Source organism: Octopus sinensis, linkage group LG6 (assembly GCF_006345805.1).
Source record: "Octopus sinensis linkage group LG6, ASM634580v1, whole genome shotgun sequence".
Classification (NCBI taxonomy): domain Eukaryota; kingdom Metazoa; phylum Mollusca; class Cephalopoda; order Octopoda; family Octopodidae; genus Octopus; species Octopus sinensis.
Genome location: NC_043002.1, coordinates 47083486 through 47105527, shown reverse-complemented (window position 1 = coordinate 47105527; position 22042 = coordinate 47083486). Strand labels below are relative to the sequence as shown.

Here is a 22042-nt window from a genome sequence, read left to right as displayed (position 1 = left end):
GAACTGTAGTTGGAGAGGCGTTTCTTGAACGTGTTACCGGAACATCCGATGTATTTCTGTTTGCGGGTGTTGACGATGTTTCTGCTGGTAAAGACGCTGCTGCTAATGTTGTTGTTGGTACTGGTGTTGTTGGTGTTGGTGTTGGTGTTGGTGCTGGAGCCAGTGCTGTTAATACTGGCTTAGGGGACATCATCGGTGGTGGCGCTATTTTTTGGTGTTATGGCCATCGCCGTTGGTGTTGCTGGAGCTGTTGTCGGCCATCGTGGTGGGTGATGCTGTCACTGTTTTAATTGTTATTATTGGCGATGCGTCTGCTGTTATTTCTGTAAGAGATACTGCTGTTGCTCTCGTTGATGTTGTTGTTATCGCTGGCGGTGGTGCTGCTGCTATTTCTGTTCATGATTCTGTTGTTGCTATTGGTACAGTCATTCCTACTACAGTAGTAGTCGTTGGGAAAGCTGTTGTTGTTACTACTGCTTCTAGGGTCGGCTACCGCCTTAGCTTCATAGGCGAATCCCTTGGTTTCACAATGGCCTCTCAGTGGGCATTTGTTATAGTCCTTGCATGAGCATCTCGCCTTCGATCGTGGACTAGGGTTGTTACTTAGAATACTCTTAAATTTGGGGGCGCAGATAAAATAGACTCTTAGGTTGTCTATTGAAAATGCGTCCGTACCTATGTGAACGTGTGAAGTTTTTATCTAATAGCCAAAGTAATATCTACCTACACATATTTTTATGATGAGGGAGAAGGGCGGAGGAAAAACCAAATGATATTTCTGCGGTACTTCCTTTTGTGGATGATAGGGTCTGGCATGTAGGAGACGCGGTCTCTAAACCCGGTAGCAGCTAGTGCCTCTTTATAGTAGGGGCTGCTGCGTCAAAAATCCTTTGGCAAGAGGAAAGGCTCGTGATCCTGACCCCTCATCAGATTTTTTTAACACGATGGGTGGGTGGTAGGAAGCTGTGTTGATGTACGTCAGTTTCTCATTTGGTTTACGGTAGAGCTTGTATGTACCGGGGTCCAAGTCGAGCGTAACGTCTAAAAAGTCCGCGGTGGTAAGATTGATCTCGATAGTAATTTTCAGTCCCATAAGAGCCAGGAGTCTAATTAGATCTTTCCTAAACTTGTCCAGGGTGTGCCCGTTGGCTCCTCTAAAGATTGCCAGAGCATCGTCTCTGTAGAGACCAAAGAGAACAGAGGAGAAATTCTAAAGGGCATCAAGAATATATCGAGGACATTGATGAGGAACTTCGAAGTGGCCAGTCCATGAGATCAACCCTCTTCATCACTCAAAAATCTTTGACTCTCTTCGTAGTGTGACAAGGAGCGTTGTCCTGCACAAAGATAGGAGGTTGATCTGACGAGGATCGGAGATGTGGGAGGGCATGCTGTCAAAGAATCTGCTTGTAGATTTTAGCATTGACAGTCCCTTGTAGGCAGATAAGTGGACCAGAACCAGCAGCAGAAATCACTGCCCGTACCATTACACTGCCTCCTCCATATTTCATTGTCTTCTTCACATATGCACGAGATAACCTTTCGCCACTTCTTCATCGGACGTACATCCCGGCATCGGAACCAATCACATTAAACTTCGATTCATCGCTAAAATCTGTCCAAACGACATGTTCGTGAGCGAAACGAGGACTGGCTCTTTGACTCTTCTTGAAGATCAGAGGTTTTTTTGCCGATGCCCGAGCAAGCAACCCAGAATCTCGTAACCTCCGAGAAACTGCTTTGCGCGATACGTTGACATCGCAAAAAGTTGCACGATATCTCAGCAGCACTCTTAAATTTATCCTTCAGTAATATTCTGGCCATAATACGATCCTGTCTTGGTGAAGTTTTACGAGGTCTGCCAGTTATGAACAGCTTTGGGTTTAGCGTCTGTTGATCCTGATGATTTTAAACGAGCTACAATTCGTTGCACAACACTTCTAGGTCTTACTATCAGTAGTTACTATCACAAAATTTGACTTGCCCTCTTGGCTGAATTTGAACTCGGAACGTAAAGACAGACGAAATACCTATTTCTTTACTACCCACAAGGGGCTAAACACAGAGAGGACAAACAAGGATAGACAAACGGATTAAGTCGATTATATCGACCCCAGTGCATAACTGGTACTTATTTAATCGACCCCGAAAGGATGAAAGGCAAAGTCGACCCCGGCGGAATTTGAACTCAGAACGTAACGGCAGACGAAATACGGCTACGCATTTCGCCCGGCGTGCTAACGTTTCTGCCAGCTCGCCGTCTTAATGAGGGCATCTATTGAACTGGAACTAATAGAAAATTAAAAAAGAATAATACAGGTTTATACACGTGCACGCGCACATACACATACACACACACACGCACGCACGCGAGGACGTATGGGTGTCTCTCCTATATAGATTTCATATTTGTATACATATAGATTATGTGTCAATGTATACTCTTACTTTTATAATTTCAACTTCTTTTGGAAAATAAAATCCCGCCATCTTATGTACGCATATAAAAAATTATCAAAATCAACAATTCGTTAAGTTAGATACTTAAATATTATTAATTTACTTACCGACATATACCTTCTATAGTGTCATCTGCTGGTGAACCATCACAGATCATTACATGCCTCGTGTAACAAGTAATGTCTAAAAAAAAATGACGATAGGTACACTCTAGTATTGATATGTTTAGATTTTATAAATATAGATTAGAAGAAATTTAAATTTACTAATAATTAGAAAACCTGCTTCTGATTAAAAAACACTCAAATGCCCAATTAGCAAGTAATAATACGAAAGTAATTTCTAACCGTCAGATTCACTTCAACATTTAAATTTATAATTTGTCTCAAAATATTTTCTTCGCCTTGAAACCGCGAAGCACAAAGTTTTGTCAGTGAACAGGTCACGGTTTCAAAGCGACGAAAATATTTTGACACAAATTAAATTTAAATGTTGAAGTGAATCTGACGGTCTTTTGTGTGTTCTTAAATGGCTTATAAACATCTTCCATGCTGCTATTATTTTTGTTTCAGCGCACGATCTCAGATCAAGTCACTTGCTATGCAAGTACATTTCTGTATATATATATATATATATATATATAATATATATATTATATATATATATATATATATATATATATATGTACAAATAAGAAAATGGAAGAACAAATTCATTTCAATCATCAACTTACAGATATTACCATTTCATATTATTTATTAACTATATAAATAGGAACATCAAAATCGAACAAAACAATATGCATCAATATGCAAATTAATAATATATTGGATAACTGATATCCCATAGTGGGTTACCCTCATAATCCCTATCTTATTTTGTACTATATATATATATATATATATATATATATATAATATATATATATATATATATATATATACCAATTTAAAATTAAGCTATTTTTAAAAATATTATTTTTATCTCCGTTTAGAGTTTGAAATCAAAATGAAAAGGTGTCAAGCTTTTCTGAGAAATTTAATAATTATAATAGTATTTCAACTGTGCATTACATTTCTTAAATAATAACTTTGAAAGCTTTAAATAGAAAAAAAATACCTACTAAGGCAACTATTTGTGTAGTAATTTTCGAACAGTTGATAATGCTCGGTACACTTTTGTCGATACAAACAATCTTTCATCATTTTAAGAGACCTGAAAAAGGAAAAGATATTTAAATTACCATACAACAGCTTCATAATATTAGCAGTTTATATCAACAAAGAACAATAACTGCATGTTTTTATGCGTCGAATCTCTAAGGCCTACATTCTTTTATAATCGTATTATCACAGACACCACACACACACACATATATATGAATGTGTATATGTGTATATATTTACGCAAAACCAGCTGGATATATCTAAGTCCAAACCTTCGATTTTACTATTGTATGGAATCAGAAGAGGTAGTTTTCAAGAATAATATTAGGCACAAAGTATCAATAGTAGTCATGAAAGTGTTCGCTATTTAAAAACCCATAATCTATAAATCAACTTTTGGTGTTCTGGAATCGTGAAATGTTAAGAATCGCCGCTCTAAAGGCTCTATTAATCTCTCGTATCTTGAGTTAGAAGTTAGTATCCTGGATATAGGTTACATATACGAGTGACCTAGACATCTTACTCCCGATTTTTACTGTCGTATAAGCAAACCCTGAAAACTTATTCCATGCCAGTCTAGCCTCCTTCGGCTGTACCAATGCTCTGTTACTACACATGTCAAAGAAACAGGCTTGTGCAACAATCTCCTTAGACTTAAAAAATACAATCAAATTTCTTAACAAATGCAAACTCGGTTACCGTCTTATGAAATTTTGATAGCGACCAAATTTGCATTTCAAACGCTTGAATTTCTCGATGGTGAGAGAAAATATTTCAGTCATGATCAGTTTTTGATCTGTACTAAACTCAATAAGATCATCACAGGAGCACTGCTGTCATGTCTGAAACGAAGTTGTTACACACACTTGAGGCAACTTCTAAAAGGACTAACCAACGAGGCGAGATAACCTCTACGATGTAACTTTACCTGTGAAAAATAGCAGCCAAGTTCTCATGACTCATATTTTACCGTCTTCAGAAAAGGATGGATGTATTGTACATTGTACTCTTACATACATACATACATACATATATACATACATACATACGTACATACATGCATGCAGGCACGCATACATACGTACATGTGTGCGTGCGCGTGCGCGCGCGCGTGTGTGTGTGTGAAGATAGGCGAGGAGGTCATGGTAACAGTGCCTTTGAAGATGCGTTTGCACGATCAGCACTGATTTGGACTAAATAACACAAAGAATCTAAAAGGACTCATTCAGGAACGCGCTATAATCGCTAGCTGACAGATGTATTTTTTACTACTTTGCTTCTTCTATCACTCCTACTGTTTCTGCTCTTCTAAACCATATGGTCACATATTCTCTTTGATCCAAGTCCATCGACGCATCCCATTTTTATTCCTGTAATATATCTCATCCCTTCTCAAACTGCACTAACACTTTGCACACTCCTCCAGAAATAAAAATTTGTAGAATTCTCAACCCCACCTCTCAACTTCTTCAGGACATCGCTCCACAGATATTTTAACTGCACATCATTGTTCTCAGCACTCCAGAAGAGTTCAGAAAAATCACAGCCCTGAACCGCCATCCTTATCTGAATAATTCAATAATATAGTATGGATGTGGGTGCATATTAAAGTTGGTGAAAAGAATTTTGTACAGTATGCTGGTGTACTATAAGTGCGCGTATCTCTATGCATCATTATACAGATTCACAATATCACAAGATCTTATTTGGATTGTATTGGACATATGAAGAATAGCAAAGCAATGATTGGTGACTTCCAGAGAGAGAAAGAGAGCGGATGCTACATTTTGGGTATGGGGAGAAATAGCAAATCTGAGAGCAAAGAAAAAGTCCTTAGAAAATAGTAAGATTAAATTGACGTTACGTAGTTAGATTGACTATGGTTACATTCAGTTTGGTCTGATGCCTGCATATATAACAGTAAAAACGCGGTTAAAACTAAATACGGCACTTTTTTAGGAAGAATTATTGTCGGAAGGTACCAAAAACCTATAATCTCCAAACTGACGAAGTAAATGTGCTGTAGTGCATGCTGTATGTAAAATATATGATATGTTTATATATGGGTATGTGTTTTCGCTGTTGTCATTATTTGGTCCAAGTCAACAAATAGTGCTTTTCTATCTAATGTAGTTTTGTCTATGTGATCTAAATGCTTTTGTTGATGTATCGTTAACTTACATAAGACTGATAACAATATTCGGTATATATATGTTTTTGTTTTTTCTTTTGTTCTTTGTTTTTGTTTTGTTTTGTGTTCTTTTTTTATCTTGTATGCATTTTCCATTTGGTTATTTGGATTTACAAACGGCAAAGAAAACACCCAATTGATTTCCATGTTTAGATAATACCAAATGAGAGAACACCTGACTACCTTAGTACAACATTATTTTTACTATATTTTTTACTATTTCTTCGTTTGCGCACTGGACAAAATGTTTAGCGGTACTTCGTCCATCTTTACCTTCTGAGTTCAAATTCCGCCGAGATCAACTTTGCTTTCATCCTTTTGAGGTCAATAAAATAAGTACTAGTTGAGCACTGAGGTCAATGTAATCGACTTACCTTAACCCTACCCCAAACTTGCAGGCTTTGTGCCAAAATTTAAAACAGTATTTCTTCATGTGTTTTACAGAATAGCTTTGATAGCAAATCATGTGGGCTGAGCTATCACTAATTATCATTTTGATTGTGATCCCTTCGCTTACGTTATTTTGATAGCTGTTAGCTCAATATCATATTGACTTGCCTGCCGTTGTATAGTGGTTGAAATACATGACAATTCAAAGACTGTATTTAATATTACCTGCATGAACTCTTCATATACATTCTTCTCTGCATACATCCCTGAATGTTACTTGTTTTACAGCTTTTAACTGGTTCCGCTATAAAGAGATAAAAAAATAACCATCCATAATTTGAGAGTATAGCATATAATTGAATAAAGTGTGGGTTATAAATAATAATATATGGACGCACATCCATATATGTTTCGATTCGCTGTGAAATTATGTCCACGAGGGACTTTCCAGCAGCTTTAGAAAGTAATAACGCATGTGTGTTTTTGTATGTGTGTGTGCGCATGTGTCTGTAAATAAACATTTATAATACGTCACCTACATGTATTTATTAACTTAGACAATCTAAATGAAATATTCTTAATTGAGTTCTTAGTGATTGCCCTAGAATGATTACTGAATTGCCTAATATGCTTAAGATTGGTCGGTGGTTTGTGGTATGGGAAGTATGAATTATTGTGTAAGTTAAGTGTAATATCTAAAAAGTTGGCTTTCGTTACATCATCATCAAAACCGATTCTTAAGCCCATTCTACGGGAAAACTTAATTAAACTATTCTTAACCTTTTGTACTTTCTGGTCAGAAACATTTTGAAGGTAGAGCAAACAAGCATCACGATATAGACTTCCAATGAAGCTTGGGAACCTGTCTGCCATTTCATAAAGTATATATGTTGAACTCGTAAAACTCTTATTCAAGCTCTTTAATTCCTGATATCATTTCAATTCTGTGTAAGTTGGACCTTTTTATGTGTAAACATACATACATTTTTTGTAGATCGACTTGCCTAACTTGCTTATACTTGGTCAGAAACATTTTGAAGGTAGAGTATACAATCATCATAGACCACCATTCATGCTTGGGAACTGGTCTGCCATTTCATAAGTATATATGTTGGACTCGTAAAACTCTTAGAGCGTGCTTATCGATGCAAACATTGGCAGAAACATACCTTTAGTTCATATAAGTAATATCTACCATTATATATAATTTGAACATTGATTTTCTTCATGCATTTCACTTCCACTAGATGTATCTTTTTCCAAGCTTTTAAGCTTTTATTTAATTCATATATCGCTCTATATTTCTCATTTAATAGTTTTCTGCATATTTCTTTCTTTACCCTCCTCTTTCTATAGGCTACCTTTGACGCAAATCCTCTAACGGTTTTTGAAAAAAAAACTTAATAGCGTTCCGTTCATCTGTTAAAATGCCTTATTGCTGAGTTTTTTCTTTCCCTGATGAGAAGATTACATTGTTTTACCCCATTTTATTCCTTTGGAATAATACCAATGTTGTCTTCGAAACATGTGTCGGAAGTAAAAGAATTTGAATATCACCTGCGTTTAACTCCATTTATATATATATATGCTCTTTTATACTCTTTTACTTGTTTCAGTCATTTGACTGCGGCCATGCTGGAGCATCACCTTTAGTCGAAGAAATCGACACCAAGACTTATTCCATGTCGTTGGGAAGCAAGCTTCTTGCCCCACAGCCATGCCTGCACCTATATATATATATATATATATATTATATATATATATATATATATATATATATATATTATATATATATATATTTAAGTATAAGCAAGTTAGGCAAGTCGATCTACAAAAATGGTAAATGCATTTAATACAGAAATGTACATATGTTTACACATAAAAAAGTCCAACTGACACAGAATAGAAATAATATCAGGAATTAAAGGGCTTGAATAAGAGTTTTACGAGTTCAACAACTGTTTCTGAGAGCGTGATCATCCTAAATAATGATTCTAAACTGATGCCATAATTGGATAATACCAGCCTCCGTCTTCAGGGAAAAATTTTATATTTGATGTGTTGACAAAAAGGAGATTAAAGATGGATTCCATCTTTAATCTCCTTTCTGTCAACACCTCTGTCAACAATCACCTTTCTGTGAACAATCATTATTTTGGACCACCAAGCCCCCAGAAACAGCTGTTGGACTTCCTGATATCATTTCTATTCTGTGTAAGTCGGATCTTTTTATATGTAAGCATGTACATTTTTTGTATTAAATGTATCTAATATTTTTTGTATATCGACTTGCCTAACTTGTAAGTACATTTTCTCCTCTACCTGCTCAAGTTTAAATTTCTTGAGCACTACGAAGTGTATTCTATACGGAGAATATATGTCTGTCATATATGTATATATATATATATATATATATATATATATATATATATATAATATATATATATATATATATAATATATATATATATATATATATATATATATATATATATATACGAGCAAAACGCCTTCCGTCCAATGGACGGAGCTGAGTTGTTAAACATTTAAACCAATTTTCTCAAAACAACTTGTCCGACCGTCCCATAGGCCTCCCCTTTGAGAAACCCTGATTTAACGGAAATTTGAGACACCAGCAAAATGCCCTGATACCGTCGGTATCTACATATCAAATTTGAGCGCAATCGGATGGAGGATGCCCGAGATCCTAGAAGCCACACACACACAGAACAGATTTTATATAATATATATATATATATATATATATATATATATTATATCATGAATAACATTTGTCCATTTCAAGCTTTTAAAGTTGTTCAAAATTATGCAGTGTGAGCTCTCATTACTGACTGAAATTGTTCTGACTATTTTTTGTGTTCGAAATTTTGGACGACCATTTTACTTGCTCATCATCCTTTAAATCTTAAGAAAGTCTTGAAGATTTTCATAGTCCCAGATATTGTGATCATCTGTACTGTATGAATTAAGGATGTACGTTATTTTTCCCCCAAAACCCAAGTTCAACCTTACCTTTCTCCAGATGGGTTGGTATGCATCCTGTTGCTCCAATGATAATTAGTATGAGGCTGAAAGTGTATCTTGGATGCTAGATTTGCAAACTCCTTATTAATTGTCTTGTCATAGATGTCTTCTTTCTCTTGCATTTTTCCAAGAATATAGGTGTCCAGATGGCAGCTGAGTTACACAATAGAACATATTTTTTCTTTATCGTTCCACACAGCAATATCTGGCCGGTAGTGTTTTCTCTTGGTTACTGCTTTCATTTTTAAGTTCCACCAATATTCTGTTGACTCACCGGTCTCAATATAGTCAACTTCGTTTGTCTTTTAGCTTTTCTTTTACTTCTATCGGTACCACTTTGAGGAATTTTAGTCGAACAAATCAATCCCAGTACATATTTGCTTTAAATCTGTTACTTATTCTGTCAGTCTCTTTTGCCGAATTTCTACTTACGAGGTTGTAAATACATCAACACCGATTGTCAAGTGGTGGGTGACGAAAATAAAGACGCAAACACACACACATACACACGTGTGTGTGTGTGTGTGTGTGTGTGTGTGTGAAGGCGCGTAGCTTAGTAGTTGGCGCTATTCGGCTCACTTCCGTTAGATCGTTGACTTTGATTCCCGGTGGCGTGTTGTGTCCTTGAGCAATACACTTTATTTCACTTTGCTCCAATCCAGTCAGCTGGCAAAGATAAGTACTTCAAAGGGCTAGCTTTGTCACATTCTGTGTCACGTTGAATATCCTTGAGAACCACGTTAAGGTTACGCGTATCTGTGACACGTTCAGCCATTTGCACGTAAATGTACTGTTGATCGCGTCAAGTGGAACCCTTGTCGTCATAACCGAGAGACTGCCAGTTTATATATACATATATTCTTTTAACTGTTTCAGTCATTTGGCTGCAGCCATGCTGGAGCAGCGCCTTTAGTCGAACAACTCGACCCCAGGACTTATTCTTTGTAAGCTTAGTACTTATTCTATCGGTGTATTTTGCCAAACAGCTAAGTTACGGCGACGTAAACACACCAGCATCGGTTTCAAGCGACAGTGGGCGGACAAACACAGACGCACAAACATACACACACACACACACACACACATATATATATATATATACATAATCAGCCGAAATTGCTAAGATGATCTGGTTCTTGACTGATGACTGAGGGCTTCGAATGTCCCGTCCTGTGGTTCTTGTGTCGTCTCTGTGGTGTTTCATGTTCTTGTCCATGTCTGTAATTAATGTTACTGTTTACCTATATATATATATATATATATTGAATCATCCCATAAATAATGCGGCTTTTTCAATTGCGTAAACTAAAAGTCGGAGGGGGACAGGATAAATTACTTCAACTTGATATAAAAGCAGGTAGTAATTTTAACATGTCCTTATTCTTAGTGCAAGTTTTGAAGAGTGCAGTTCGATTTTAGCAGTTATTTTTTCAAAGCTATTATGGAAGTGACAAAGGAGCCTATTCGACATCTTTTGCCTTATGAGTTCAATAAAGGCAACAACGCAACGGAAAGCGAGGGGAATATTAATGCAGTATATGGGGATCGGACAATAAGCGTAAGCCAGTGTCAACGGTGGTTCCAGAAATTCCGAGCCGGAAACTACAACCTAGAAGATGAGCCTCACCCTAGAAGAGCTGTAGAACTCGACGAGGACGTCCTACAAACCCTGGTGGAACAAAATCCCATCGTAACTATTGAGGAACTAGCAGAGAAGCTTAGATTTGGCAATTCAACGAGTCATTCAAGTCATCACGAGAAGAAAAATGACCATTTTTGGTTTCAAGACGAAAGGTGTTCTTCCGTTAGGATAATTCTCGGCCACATACAGCGAGGAAATACATTCTAAAGGCTGGAGCAGTTTGAATGGGAAACGATGTCCTACAATTTCATATTCGCTGGACATTGACCCATCTGATTATCATTTATTCCGAAGTCTTCAAAATAATTTGGACGGGAAAGATATGAACTCTTTAGACGAGGTCAGAATAATACTGGAGGAGTATTTTTTGTCACGGTGAATTTTGGAAGATGGGCCTTGCGAGTCTACCAGATAGATGGAAGGGCATTAGAGAAAGTGATTAAAAAATAACTTTCTTTATCTTAATTTTGTAAAATAAAAGAAGAAAAAGAAACGCATTATTTATGGAACGACCAATATATGAATATATATATATATATATATATATGCTGTCGGCGCGAATGGTTCTTTATACGGCGCCGTTTTTACAATCCTGTAAATAATAATAATGGTATTTTTATATAAGCTTAAAGCGTATGGCGATCACCTTGCAATGACTAAGGAAAATAGTCTAATAAAGGGGCGTATAAGGCCTCAACAGGCGATTTAGTTCACAGAGGATCTAAATGATTAGGTACGCGAGGTAAGCGCTGTAACGCTTATAAATCTAATATTTTCCTATCCTTCCTGATTACCGGTTCCCATATGCTATTCATATCTGCACTCGGTATCCTTAGGAGGTTGCTCTATCCTAGCATATGTGCTACTTTAATTTTCGTATTTTCCAGTGATTCTCTGTCTATTATTTTTAACTTCATACCTGTTCAGCTATACCCGATTTATCAATATCTCCTCGAGTCACAGTTTTGCGATGTTCGTCCACCCTTATTTTGAGGAGGCGGCATGTTGCGCCTTTGTATAACCTACCACAGCTGCATGGGATGGAATACATGTAGTTTTTGGTCATATTCTCTTCTAATGGTGGTTTTGCTCGGAGATATTTGCGAAGTATTGTATTACTCTTGAATACTGTCCTGATGTCATTGTGCCGCATAACTTTTGTATCTTATCGGAGAGGGCTTTCACATAGGGGAGACAGCTTAACAGATTGTTACTGAGCTTGATCATTTCTTCGTGGTGGGTATCACAATCGCTACTTATATATTCTTTGCTCGATGTTTTAGGCACTGAGCAATCCCTCTCTTCACACTGTATGGATAGTGGGAATTGAAATTGAGGTATCGTCCAGTGAAGGTCGGCTTGCGGTATACGGATGTCCTGAATTCACACTTGGTGCGTGTTATTAATAGGTCCAGGAATGCTACCTGATTGTCTTTTTCCTTTTCCATTGTGAACTGCATGGATGGTTTTATTGAGTTCACGTGATCTAACAGCACTTGGACATCTTCCTGGTGGAGCTAGAGCATAAAAGTGTCATCAACATATTGCAGCCATAGGGTTGGTTTTAGTGATCATCACAACTAAAACCATTGAAAAATCCCTTAGGAATAAGAACCCAGGTTCGAAATTTCCCCAAGACACCTGATGAAGGCGGGGTGGGATATATCAGCCGAAACGCTGTTAGCAACAATCAAGATGAGGACAAATATCAGTCAAATGTAAATAATGTAAATAATATACATAATTCCTCATCTCTTAAATATAGAACTGTATTATATATATGTGTGTGTGTTTGAGATGGGATTCTTTCAGTTTCCGCCTATCGAATCTACTCATAAAGCTTTGGTCCGCCCAAAGCTATAGTAGAAGACACCCAAGGTGCGATGCAGTAGGACTGAACCTGGAACCATGTGGTTGAGAAGCAATCTTCTTACCAATCACCCATACCTATATACACTTATATATATATATATATATATATATATATATATATATATATATATATATATATATATATATATATATATATATATATATATATATATATATATATATATATATATATATATATATATATATATATATATATATATATATATATATATCTATATATATATATATATATATATATATATATATATATACACCACGGACTTTGTCAGTGAACAGGTCGCGGATTTTAGCGACGAAAATATTTTGACAAATTAAACTTAAATGTTGGAGTGAATCGAACGGCTTTTGTGTGTTTCTTAAATGGCTTATAAACACCTTCCACGCTGCAATTGTTTTCGTTTCAGCACACGATCTCAGATCAAATTACTTGCTATGCGAGTACATCTCCGTAATATATATATATAATATATATATATATATATATATATATATATATATATATACATGTATATATATGTGTGTGTGTGTGTGTGTGTGTGTGTAAATATTGGTGCATTGTTGTGCCACTATCTTATATTCATACTTTAACCTGATGGTGCTTTGTTTTACTGGGAAGCAATACTACTGTATTGCATTATTTAATAATTCTTTCTTTGAAAACTTTTTTCATTGTTCTTGGTTTGTTAACGGCCAGGTGTTGAAACAATTATACAGACACTGACGTAGCAATATTCGAAATTTTGTCTTGGGGAAATTAACCGAAGAGAAATAATCAAATTTACGTTAACAAATGTATGGAAAGTTTGAAATCTAGGTCCTAGATTATCCACATCTGGGCTGTACATTTATTTAATGTTCTTCCTGTAGGTAATATGAATTTTTTTATGTTCGCTGATATTGAAAGAGTGAAATCAAACAATGATAAATATCAAAGTGAGTTATATACAGTAGCGGTAACACATCGTGACGTATATTTGCCATCTCAATATGGCTACCCCTAAGGGTGGATGCTACTGTAGTTTTTAGCCCCAGGAGGACACACTCCTCCAGCTGGCCATAGACACACTTTCTGTGTCCTGTCAGTATTTGCAAAGGGAAGTCATCCTTCCCGTCTTCAACTTATGATACACACGGACTCGAGTTTCGAGGTATTGACCTCTCGTCAGCGTGTGACAATCATAGTTGTCGGCGAGAGTTAGATTTCCTTCACAAATACTTATACTTTTTCCAGCGTCCACTGTCGCTGATATTGAAAAAGTGAAATCAAACAATGATAAATATCAAAGTGAGTTATATACAGTAGCGGTAACACATCGTGACGTATATTTGCCATCTCAATATGGCTACCCCTAAGGGTGGATGCTACTGTAGTTTTTAGCCCCAGGAGGACACACTCCTCCAGCTGGCCATAGACACACTTTCTGTGTCCTGTCAATACCTCGAAACTCGAGTCCGTGTGTATCATAAGTTGAAGACGGGAAGGATGACTTCCCTTTGCAAATACTGACAGGACACAGAAAGTGTGTCTATGGCCAGCTGGAGGAGTGTGTCCTCCTGGGGCTAAAAACTACAGTAGCATCCACCCTTAGGGGTAGCCATATTGAGATGGCAAATATACGTCACTATATATATATATATATATCATAGAAAGTGTGACCCCAAATGACATTTGTCCGGCCAGCCTACGCACAACACACACTCAGTGACACGAGACTGGACAGAGAGCAGAGCCAAATTTCTTAGAAAACCACAGGAGGTCCAGTAGGCCAACAGAGTAACAATACTTCTTCTTCCCTATCAGATACAAATGCACACACACACACACACACATACACACACACACACACATACACACACACACACACATACACACATGTTTTCTCTGTCTCACTTCCTCTTCACCCTTTTATACTGTCTTATTCCTCCCCACCACTACTACGAAACTATAAAATGTTCAAATTACCCACAAGGAATTGATTTGAAAAGCCCACTTGATTGGGAGAAAGCGCTAATCCGAATGATATGATCTGAATGATATGATATATATGTAAAAAATGTAATATATAAATAAATATCTATAAATATGAACCATCCGATCTGATTACCTCATTTTTTCTAATATATAATACCTGTACATCATCTCCAAACCTTCCAATATATATATATATATATATATATATATATATATATATATACATATATATATACATATATATATACTACAAAATTAGAGAATGGAGAAATATACTTAAATCAGTAAAACATCAACTATCCGATGATACTCAATCCATACTTTAATACACCATTACATATGAGTAAAGGCAATACATAAAATGAAATGAGATATACAGTAATAGTAAAAAGATAAAGAGATATAAGTAAAAAATTTTCAAATATAATATGCAAATAAATCAAAACTGACAGCTGTTTCGGCAGTGAGGACAGTCATACCTCATTTAACCTATAAGCCATAAAGGCAGGTATAAATGAGGCATTAACAAGGATGCCCCACGGCCTCTTCAGAGAATTAAATTAAATTTGTTATAATAGTGAAAAATATTATACAATCATATACATATAAATATAAATATATAAAAATGTAAAATATAAAAACTTATACATCATAAAGCTACACTTATATAATATAATACACATTTGTACAAAAAAGGAAGGTAAACAGAACAAAATAAAACAAAATATATAATAGTGTATATATTAATATCAATAAGTACCGATATTATACATATTTGGCTAATAGTTTTTTTTATATATATAAAAAAAAGGCTAACATATATGGAGATGAAAAATAATAATTAAATCCGTGGTACAGTTCATAAGATTCTAAAGCTATAAAAGTTAATAAAAATTACTATTAATAATAATAATAATAATAATAATACTAATAATAATAATAATAATAATAAAAAAATATAATAAAAAATAGATACAGTTAAATTAGCACCAAGTCCATCCTTACAAGATCGAAATAACTATGAGTTAAGAAATGCTGACCACTAGGTAAAGAAAATATAGATTAATTCGATTGGCTATTGGTTTGAAATTTAAATCACAAAAGAAAATTATACGGTTGGTTAGTCAGGGAACGCCAATATTCACACACGCATCTACAGATCAATCGCACATACACACATAGTAATATGTATATGCATACACTTATACACATACATAATTACAAGCAACAACTAGCACATAGATAAACAAAAAGGGAAGCAACTATGCTACAATTTAGTCCTTCAAAATTATAATTGTGCCTCAATAATAAAAGAAGAACCATTCATGCATTCCATAAAATATTTAATTTAGATATAAATATATTTTTAAATATCAGTATGTTACTAAGTCAGATACTTATTTCATGGGTAACTTAAAATTTATAACACCGGTTTGTTGCAGAGTAAACATACGGTTGTTAGATTTATCGTAAGTTTGTTATGGTTTTAAGTACGCTAAATTATAAAATATAAAATATAAAATATATATTAATTTAAATATATAAATAAGTCACTTATTAACTTAATAAATATAGTGCCATAATATACCAGTTTAGGCATTAAAGAATAGAGGGGAAGTATTAATGTAAACGCTTATGAGAACATCACAAAAATTTTTTAAATAAATTTTATATTATAAAGACTTAAGATGAAAAGAGATAAAATAAATAAGAAGGAATAAATACGAAGGAATAAATACGGTTATACACATAATTATAAGTACAAACGGCATAGTTTCGGTTGTAGTAGCACAGATTTCCGTCGATTTCCGTAAAAAACTTTTATTTTTTTACATAAGTAATGAGAGCGAAAGAGACTAAGAGGAAGCGATTTTACGACGATAAGGTTTCTCTTTGAAGTCGGCCTGTGTGCGTTTGATGGGGTGTGGGAGACAGACAGTATGTTGTGTAAGTGAAGTGCTTCTGTTAGTGTGTGCGAAGAGACAGAGAGAGTAATGTGTGAAAGAGAGAGATAACTGATTTTTTACTCGGTGTATGTGTATATGTATGTATGCATGTATGTGTGTGTGTGTGTGTATGTATCTATGTATGTGTGTGTGTTTATGTATGTATGTATGTATGTATGGCCGATTCATCGTAATTTTTTACTCGGTGTATGTGAATATGTATGTCTGCATGTATGTGTGTGTGTGTAAGTACGTGTGTGTGTGTGTATGTATGTATGTATGTATGTATGTATGGCCGATTCAGTGTTTACATTATTTCGAATTAAAACGAAAGATTACCTTGTGGCGCCTGTTTATGTAACAGTCTGCTATGTAGAAAATAATGAGGTTGACTCAATGGAATAATGACAGTGATCGAAGATATAGACAAAATTTTTTTATTTAATCGTTATACATGCCTTGTCGACTGCTACTGTGCAGCCTTAATGTCTCTGTTGATGTGACGATGGTGAAATGGTAAGAAAAAGATGGGAGAGTTATAAAATGAGGAGATATTCTTCTCATGAGAAAAGAGTTGCATTCAAAGGAAAAAAAAAGTTAATAGTCTATAGAGGTGCACAGAAACTGGGTGCAAGCATGCATATATATGCATGTGTAAACATTGTGTTGTGCAGCAAAAGGAACGAACAGTACAAAATGTGTAAGGAAAAGTGACAAAATCCGATTGGTAATGTTCTGTGTGAAAAGTCTATGCTGAAAAGTGAGAAAAGGTTAGTTCTCTTGGTTGGGTAGCTGTCCTAAGTGTTGCATTTATGTATGGCAACTGTTTCCCTCGTGGATCTGTGCATCGGGTTGCAGTACATGTGGAATGTAATTGGTGTGTGTCCATTGAGTCGGTGACTTCATTCCTTTCGTGTTGTGTTGGGCGTGTGACGATGGAACTGAAAACTATGCGTCGTGAAAGTTCGTGTCCTATAATTCTTGTTGATGCGACTGGCACGGACTGTAATTGTTTTCAAGAGTTCATGCGATGCTAAAGCAGTAAGTCTTTGAAGTCGAGCTCACCAAATGTAATGGATAAGGTAACGAAGACTGCAGTTCTGTGGCTCGGGAGTCAGCAATTGTGGCAGGGTTGTTGTGTTCGAATCACGTTGTGGGTAACCAGTTGTATCGTTGTGGTTGATGTATTCTAATAACGTCTCTCTGCCGATACTCGATGCTGACAATACAGAATGTGAAGGTGGCATTGTCACTTCTTCGTTCTGGCCGACTGTAGAAAAAGAGGTATATCACTGTGACACCTATTGTTTTCGTGTGGTGTCTGTGTAGACGCGGAAAAGTTTTAAGTCAAACGGAAAACACACCAATTGACTTAGCAAAGCCATGTGATGAAGTTAACTCACGTTGCCCTCAAAGCACTACATATGTATAAGTAGCTACAGCTCGTTCTAACCATTTCTCTTATTTCTGTAAAATGAATTGTGGAAGCAAATTTCAGAGAAGAAACTGGAAATATCAACTGTGCGTGGTAGCAAATTTTTTCATGTTTGATTTAAAAAAAAAATTTGGTTCAGACTCTCAATGTAATGAATACCAAATTAAGAAGCCATTACAAAAAATAGACAAATAAAAAATTAAACATTAGACCAAATTTTGCTTGCACGGGTTATTTCCGTGAATAGAAGACAATTTTGTAAAGGTATTTTAGAATTCCGAAAATCATAAAAGTTACAAGATCCGAAAGGCGCATGGAGAAAAGAAAGGAATGCAAATTACTAAGATACAAAAAGAAGAAATTAATAATAAATATAAAATTATACAGATTCCCATGAATTTGAGGCTAAATTAAACAACAGAACACATTTTATGAACTTCATAAAACATTTTTGAAATCATACAGGATAATACTGTCTAATACATTTTATGAAGCTCATAAAAGTATTACTGCTGTTGTAACGTCGCCAACAAAATTCATGCAGATATGTCGAAAACAGATTATCGGACGTTCCATGCATTTTCCGATAATTGGATTTTACATGACTCCACATCCCTTCCACGGTGTTTGTGTGGATTGAGGCATCGTTGGGATCCACAAAGTTAACACTGTGGTTCACAGTTAAATGGTTGGGTAGGCTGTTATATGCTCGCCATGAATCTGTGATAATCTTAGTTCCTGGCAATACATGGCGGGTAATAATGGGCAACAATGTTGCTGCACTTCTGTCCTGCACAGGAACTAAGACACATCTCAGACTACTGCGCTCAATAATGCCTAAGACCCAATGGCCTTCTCGATAAGTACCACGATGATATTTTCTGTGCATGAACTTGGATTCATCGATCTCTACAACAACATCTTCTCCTCCAAGTTGCACAGGGTGGTCAAAACACCACATGGCACAAACATCGCGGAAGTAATTGTACCAGTTGACAATTGCCTCTCGTCCTATTTCAACTTCGCCCATCACAACTTTCTGTTTACAGTCAATTATCGCCCAGTAATACATCAACTCGAGGATACAAGTCAATGATAGGTGTGAACCCGCGAAAAACGAGTCTCGCCTAATGCTACGATATTGCTTGCAAACAGTACACCTCCACATTTTCCCATCGGATACTGTATTGCGTGATGCAAGGTACATCTGCTCATTACAACATTCCGATGAATTGTGGATCAATCCCACAGATGCCAGGAATTGGATTGTTGAATCCGCGTAACGCATGGCATAAATGTCTCGCATATGGTGAGATCTTTGAGTTATCGCATCAACGGAAAGGACAGAGTCAACAATCCTATATCGTCCAGCCATAGTGGGATCTTATGGAAGAGTATATGATGTAATTAATAGTAATTAAGAAAATGTACAGGAGAGTCTGTTGCCAGATATGTGTGTGTGTATGTGTGCTTGTGTGTCTGTGTGTGTGCTTGTGAGTGTGTTAGTGTGCAAAACAAAAATAAAATAAAATAAAGATATTACGTTCCAAACTGTCTGTTCGTTCAATCGTGGAGAAAGACAAAGTTGTTACAGAGGTGCGTTGAAGGTATTAAGGTGATAAACAGTGTGGGACATTGAAATTGTAGCAGTCGTTTTGATAGTGATTCCTTTGGTTGTTCTGTTGATGACAACTGATGTGCTTGCTTATATTAAGACCCAGAAGGATAGATATATCATTGAGAACAATAAATTTAGTTGATTTAGCTTATGGTGTACTAGAAGAGGTTAGAAAGGGTCAAGTGGTGAAGACATTATTTCGGCCAAGCTAAAGGCATCTGGAAAATGTAAAACTGCTGCCAGAGAATAACGATTCGCGACACATTAAACAAAAAAGGTTAAAACAATATTTTTTTTCTTTTACTTGTTTTAGTCATTAGACAGCGTCCATACTGGAGTGCTTATATATCTCACACACACATACCTTCCTTCAATTTAATATATATATATATATATATATATATATATATATATATATATATATATATATATATATATATATATATATATATACATACATACATATATACATCGGGGACCCTGCCACAGAGACACGAGGCAGATGGACAAACCATCAACACAAAGAAAAGGGATGGACCACGCACCACCTGCCCCAAAGCGGAGGTACGCAGATGTTGTGCGCGCCACAAACCACCAACATGATGTTGTCGAAAGAGCAGCTGCTGAGCAACAATCTTTTTTGTGCATGGCACAAAAGATTGTACAGCAGCTGACCTGGCTTCATCAAACCCAAGCCCGCAGGTGGGACTACCCACTATATACCAGACCACCACAGCAAACAGACACAGGATGGACACCGCCGGCAACAACGTACACCTCACCTCGATGCTCCTACTGAACATCAGAGGACTGCAAACACTCAGTAACAGGACAAAGATCCCGTTCCTGAGAGACTTTGTTGCATGCAATCAAGCCTTATGCATAGCACTTACGGAAACGCACCTGAAACCGGACATAGCAGATGCGGAGTTACATATACCACAGTATGCTGTACTACGGACCGACAGGAAAGAAAGGAGTCATGGAGGTGTTGCTATGTACATCCGGGAGGACCTCACACCCCAGGTCCTCTTGTCATACTCAAACTCGGTGTGTGACACACTAATTGTACATATTAGGCAACTTGATGTAGTTGTGTGTGCTACATATCGCCCTCCAGATGCCCCAAGCCATGTGGGCAAGTTTGAAGATTGCCTTATAAAAATAGAAGAAATTCTAACCACATTAGAACAACACATAGGTGTGCTTCTTATGGGAGACTTCAATCTGCCCAATGTCAGATGGCCCGAGGGCCTTTCTCTCCCAGGAATGACAAGATGTGAACGAGGACAGGCGAGGTCCCTCCTGAACCTCATCAACACCCTGTACATGGAGCAGGTAATACTCCAACCAACCAGGGCAGGTAACACACTGGATCTCTGCTTCACAAATGACAAATGGATCTCATCCATAATGTGAAAGTGACACCGACACTACTCTCGGATCACAACATGATAGAGCTGACCATGTACGGGCCAAAAGAGAGCACGGACATGCAGCCTACAGGAAACCCTCAAAATCTTTCCAGCTTGAACTACCATAAGGCAAACTGGAAACAAATTGAGAAAGAGATCCTCAAACAAAACTGGCCTAAATGTCTCTCCTCGCCAGACATCGACGTGAAACTTCAACAATTCATGTCTGTAATGCAAGCCATATGCTACAAATGTGTCCCAGAGAGAAAGGCCACTGTACACAAGAACAAAATCCCCAGAGAGAGGAAAATTTTAATGAGACGGCGTACGAAATTTTCAAATCGCCTAAACAAACAGATTGAAAGCAGTGAAAAGTCCCGCCTAAAAATAAAACTGTTGGAAATCGAAAAATGTCTGCAACTCTCCCATGAAAAAGAAAGAGCAGACAAAGAAACCTGGGCTATAGAAATCATAAAATCTAACCCCAGAGCTTTCTACAGGTATGCCAAAGAAACAGCTACAGTGCACTGTAGAATAGGGCCACTCCTCGAAAAGGATGGCACACTTACAGGAAAACCAATGAGGGTAAGTGAAATACTGAATGAGCAATTCAAGAGTGTTTTCACTCCACCCCTTGGGCATCTCCAAATCACCAATCCAACTGACTTTTTTACCACTGCAGATATAAAATCAGAGGCGGCGACGATAGATTACATCGATATAAAGGAAGACGATGTAACCAAGGCTATAGATGAAATGAAAACAGACTCAGCTACTGGCCCCGATGGATTCCCGGCAATCCTCCTAAAAGCATGTAAGAGAGTCCTAGCAAGACCACTGCAGTTCCTCTTTCAGAGCTTCCTTGCAGCT

At 36.6% G+C, this 22042-nt stretch overlaps 1 protein-coding gene across 1 annotated transcript in view; it reads right to left on the bottom strand.

The window, feature by feature from the left end:
* Window positions 1-22042, bottom strand: part of LOC115212988 — a 96042-nt gene that overhangs the window by 44500 nt on the left and 29500 nt on the right. Inside the window, exons 4-6 of the mRNA XM_029781854.2 lie at window positions 6433-6511; window positions 3584-3675; window positions 2568-2643 (exon numbers count right to left, since the gene is read on the bottom strand). Of these exons, the coding sequence (XP_029637714.1) occupies window positions 2568-2643; window positions 3584-3675; window positions 6433-6511 (247 nt within the window). The remainder of the gene's footprint in view (window positions 1-2567; window positions 2644-3583; window positions 3676-6432; window positions 6512-22042) is intronic.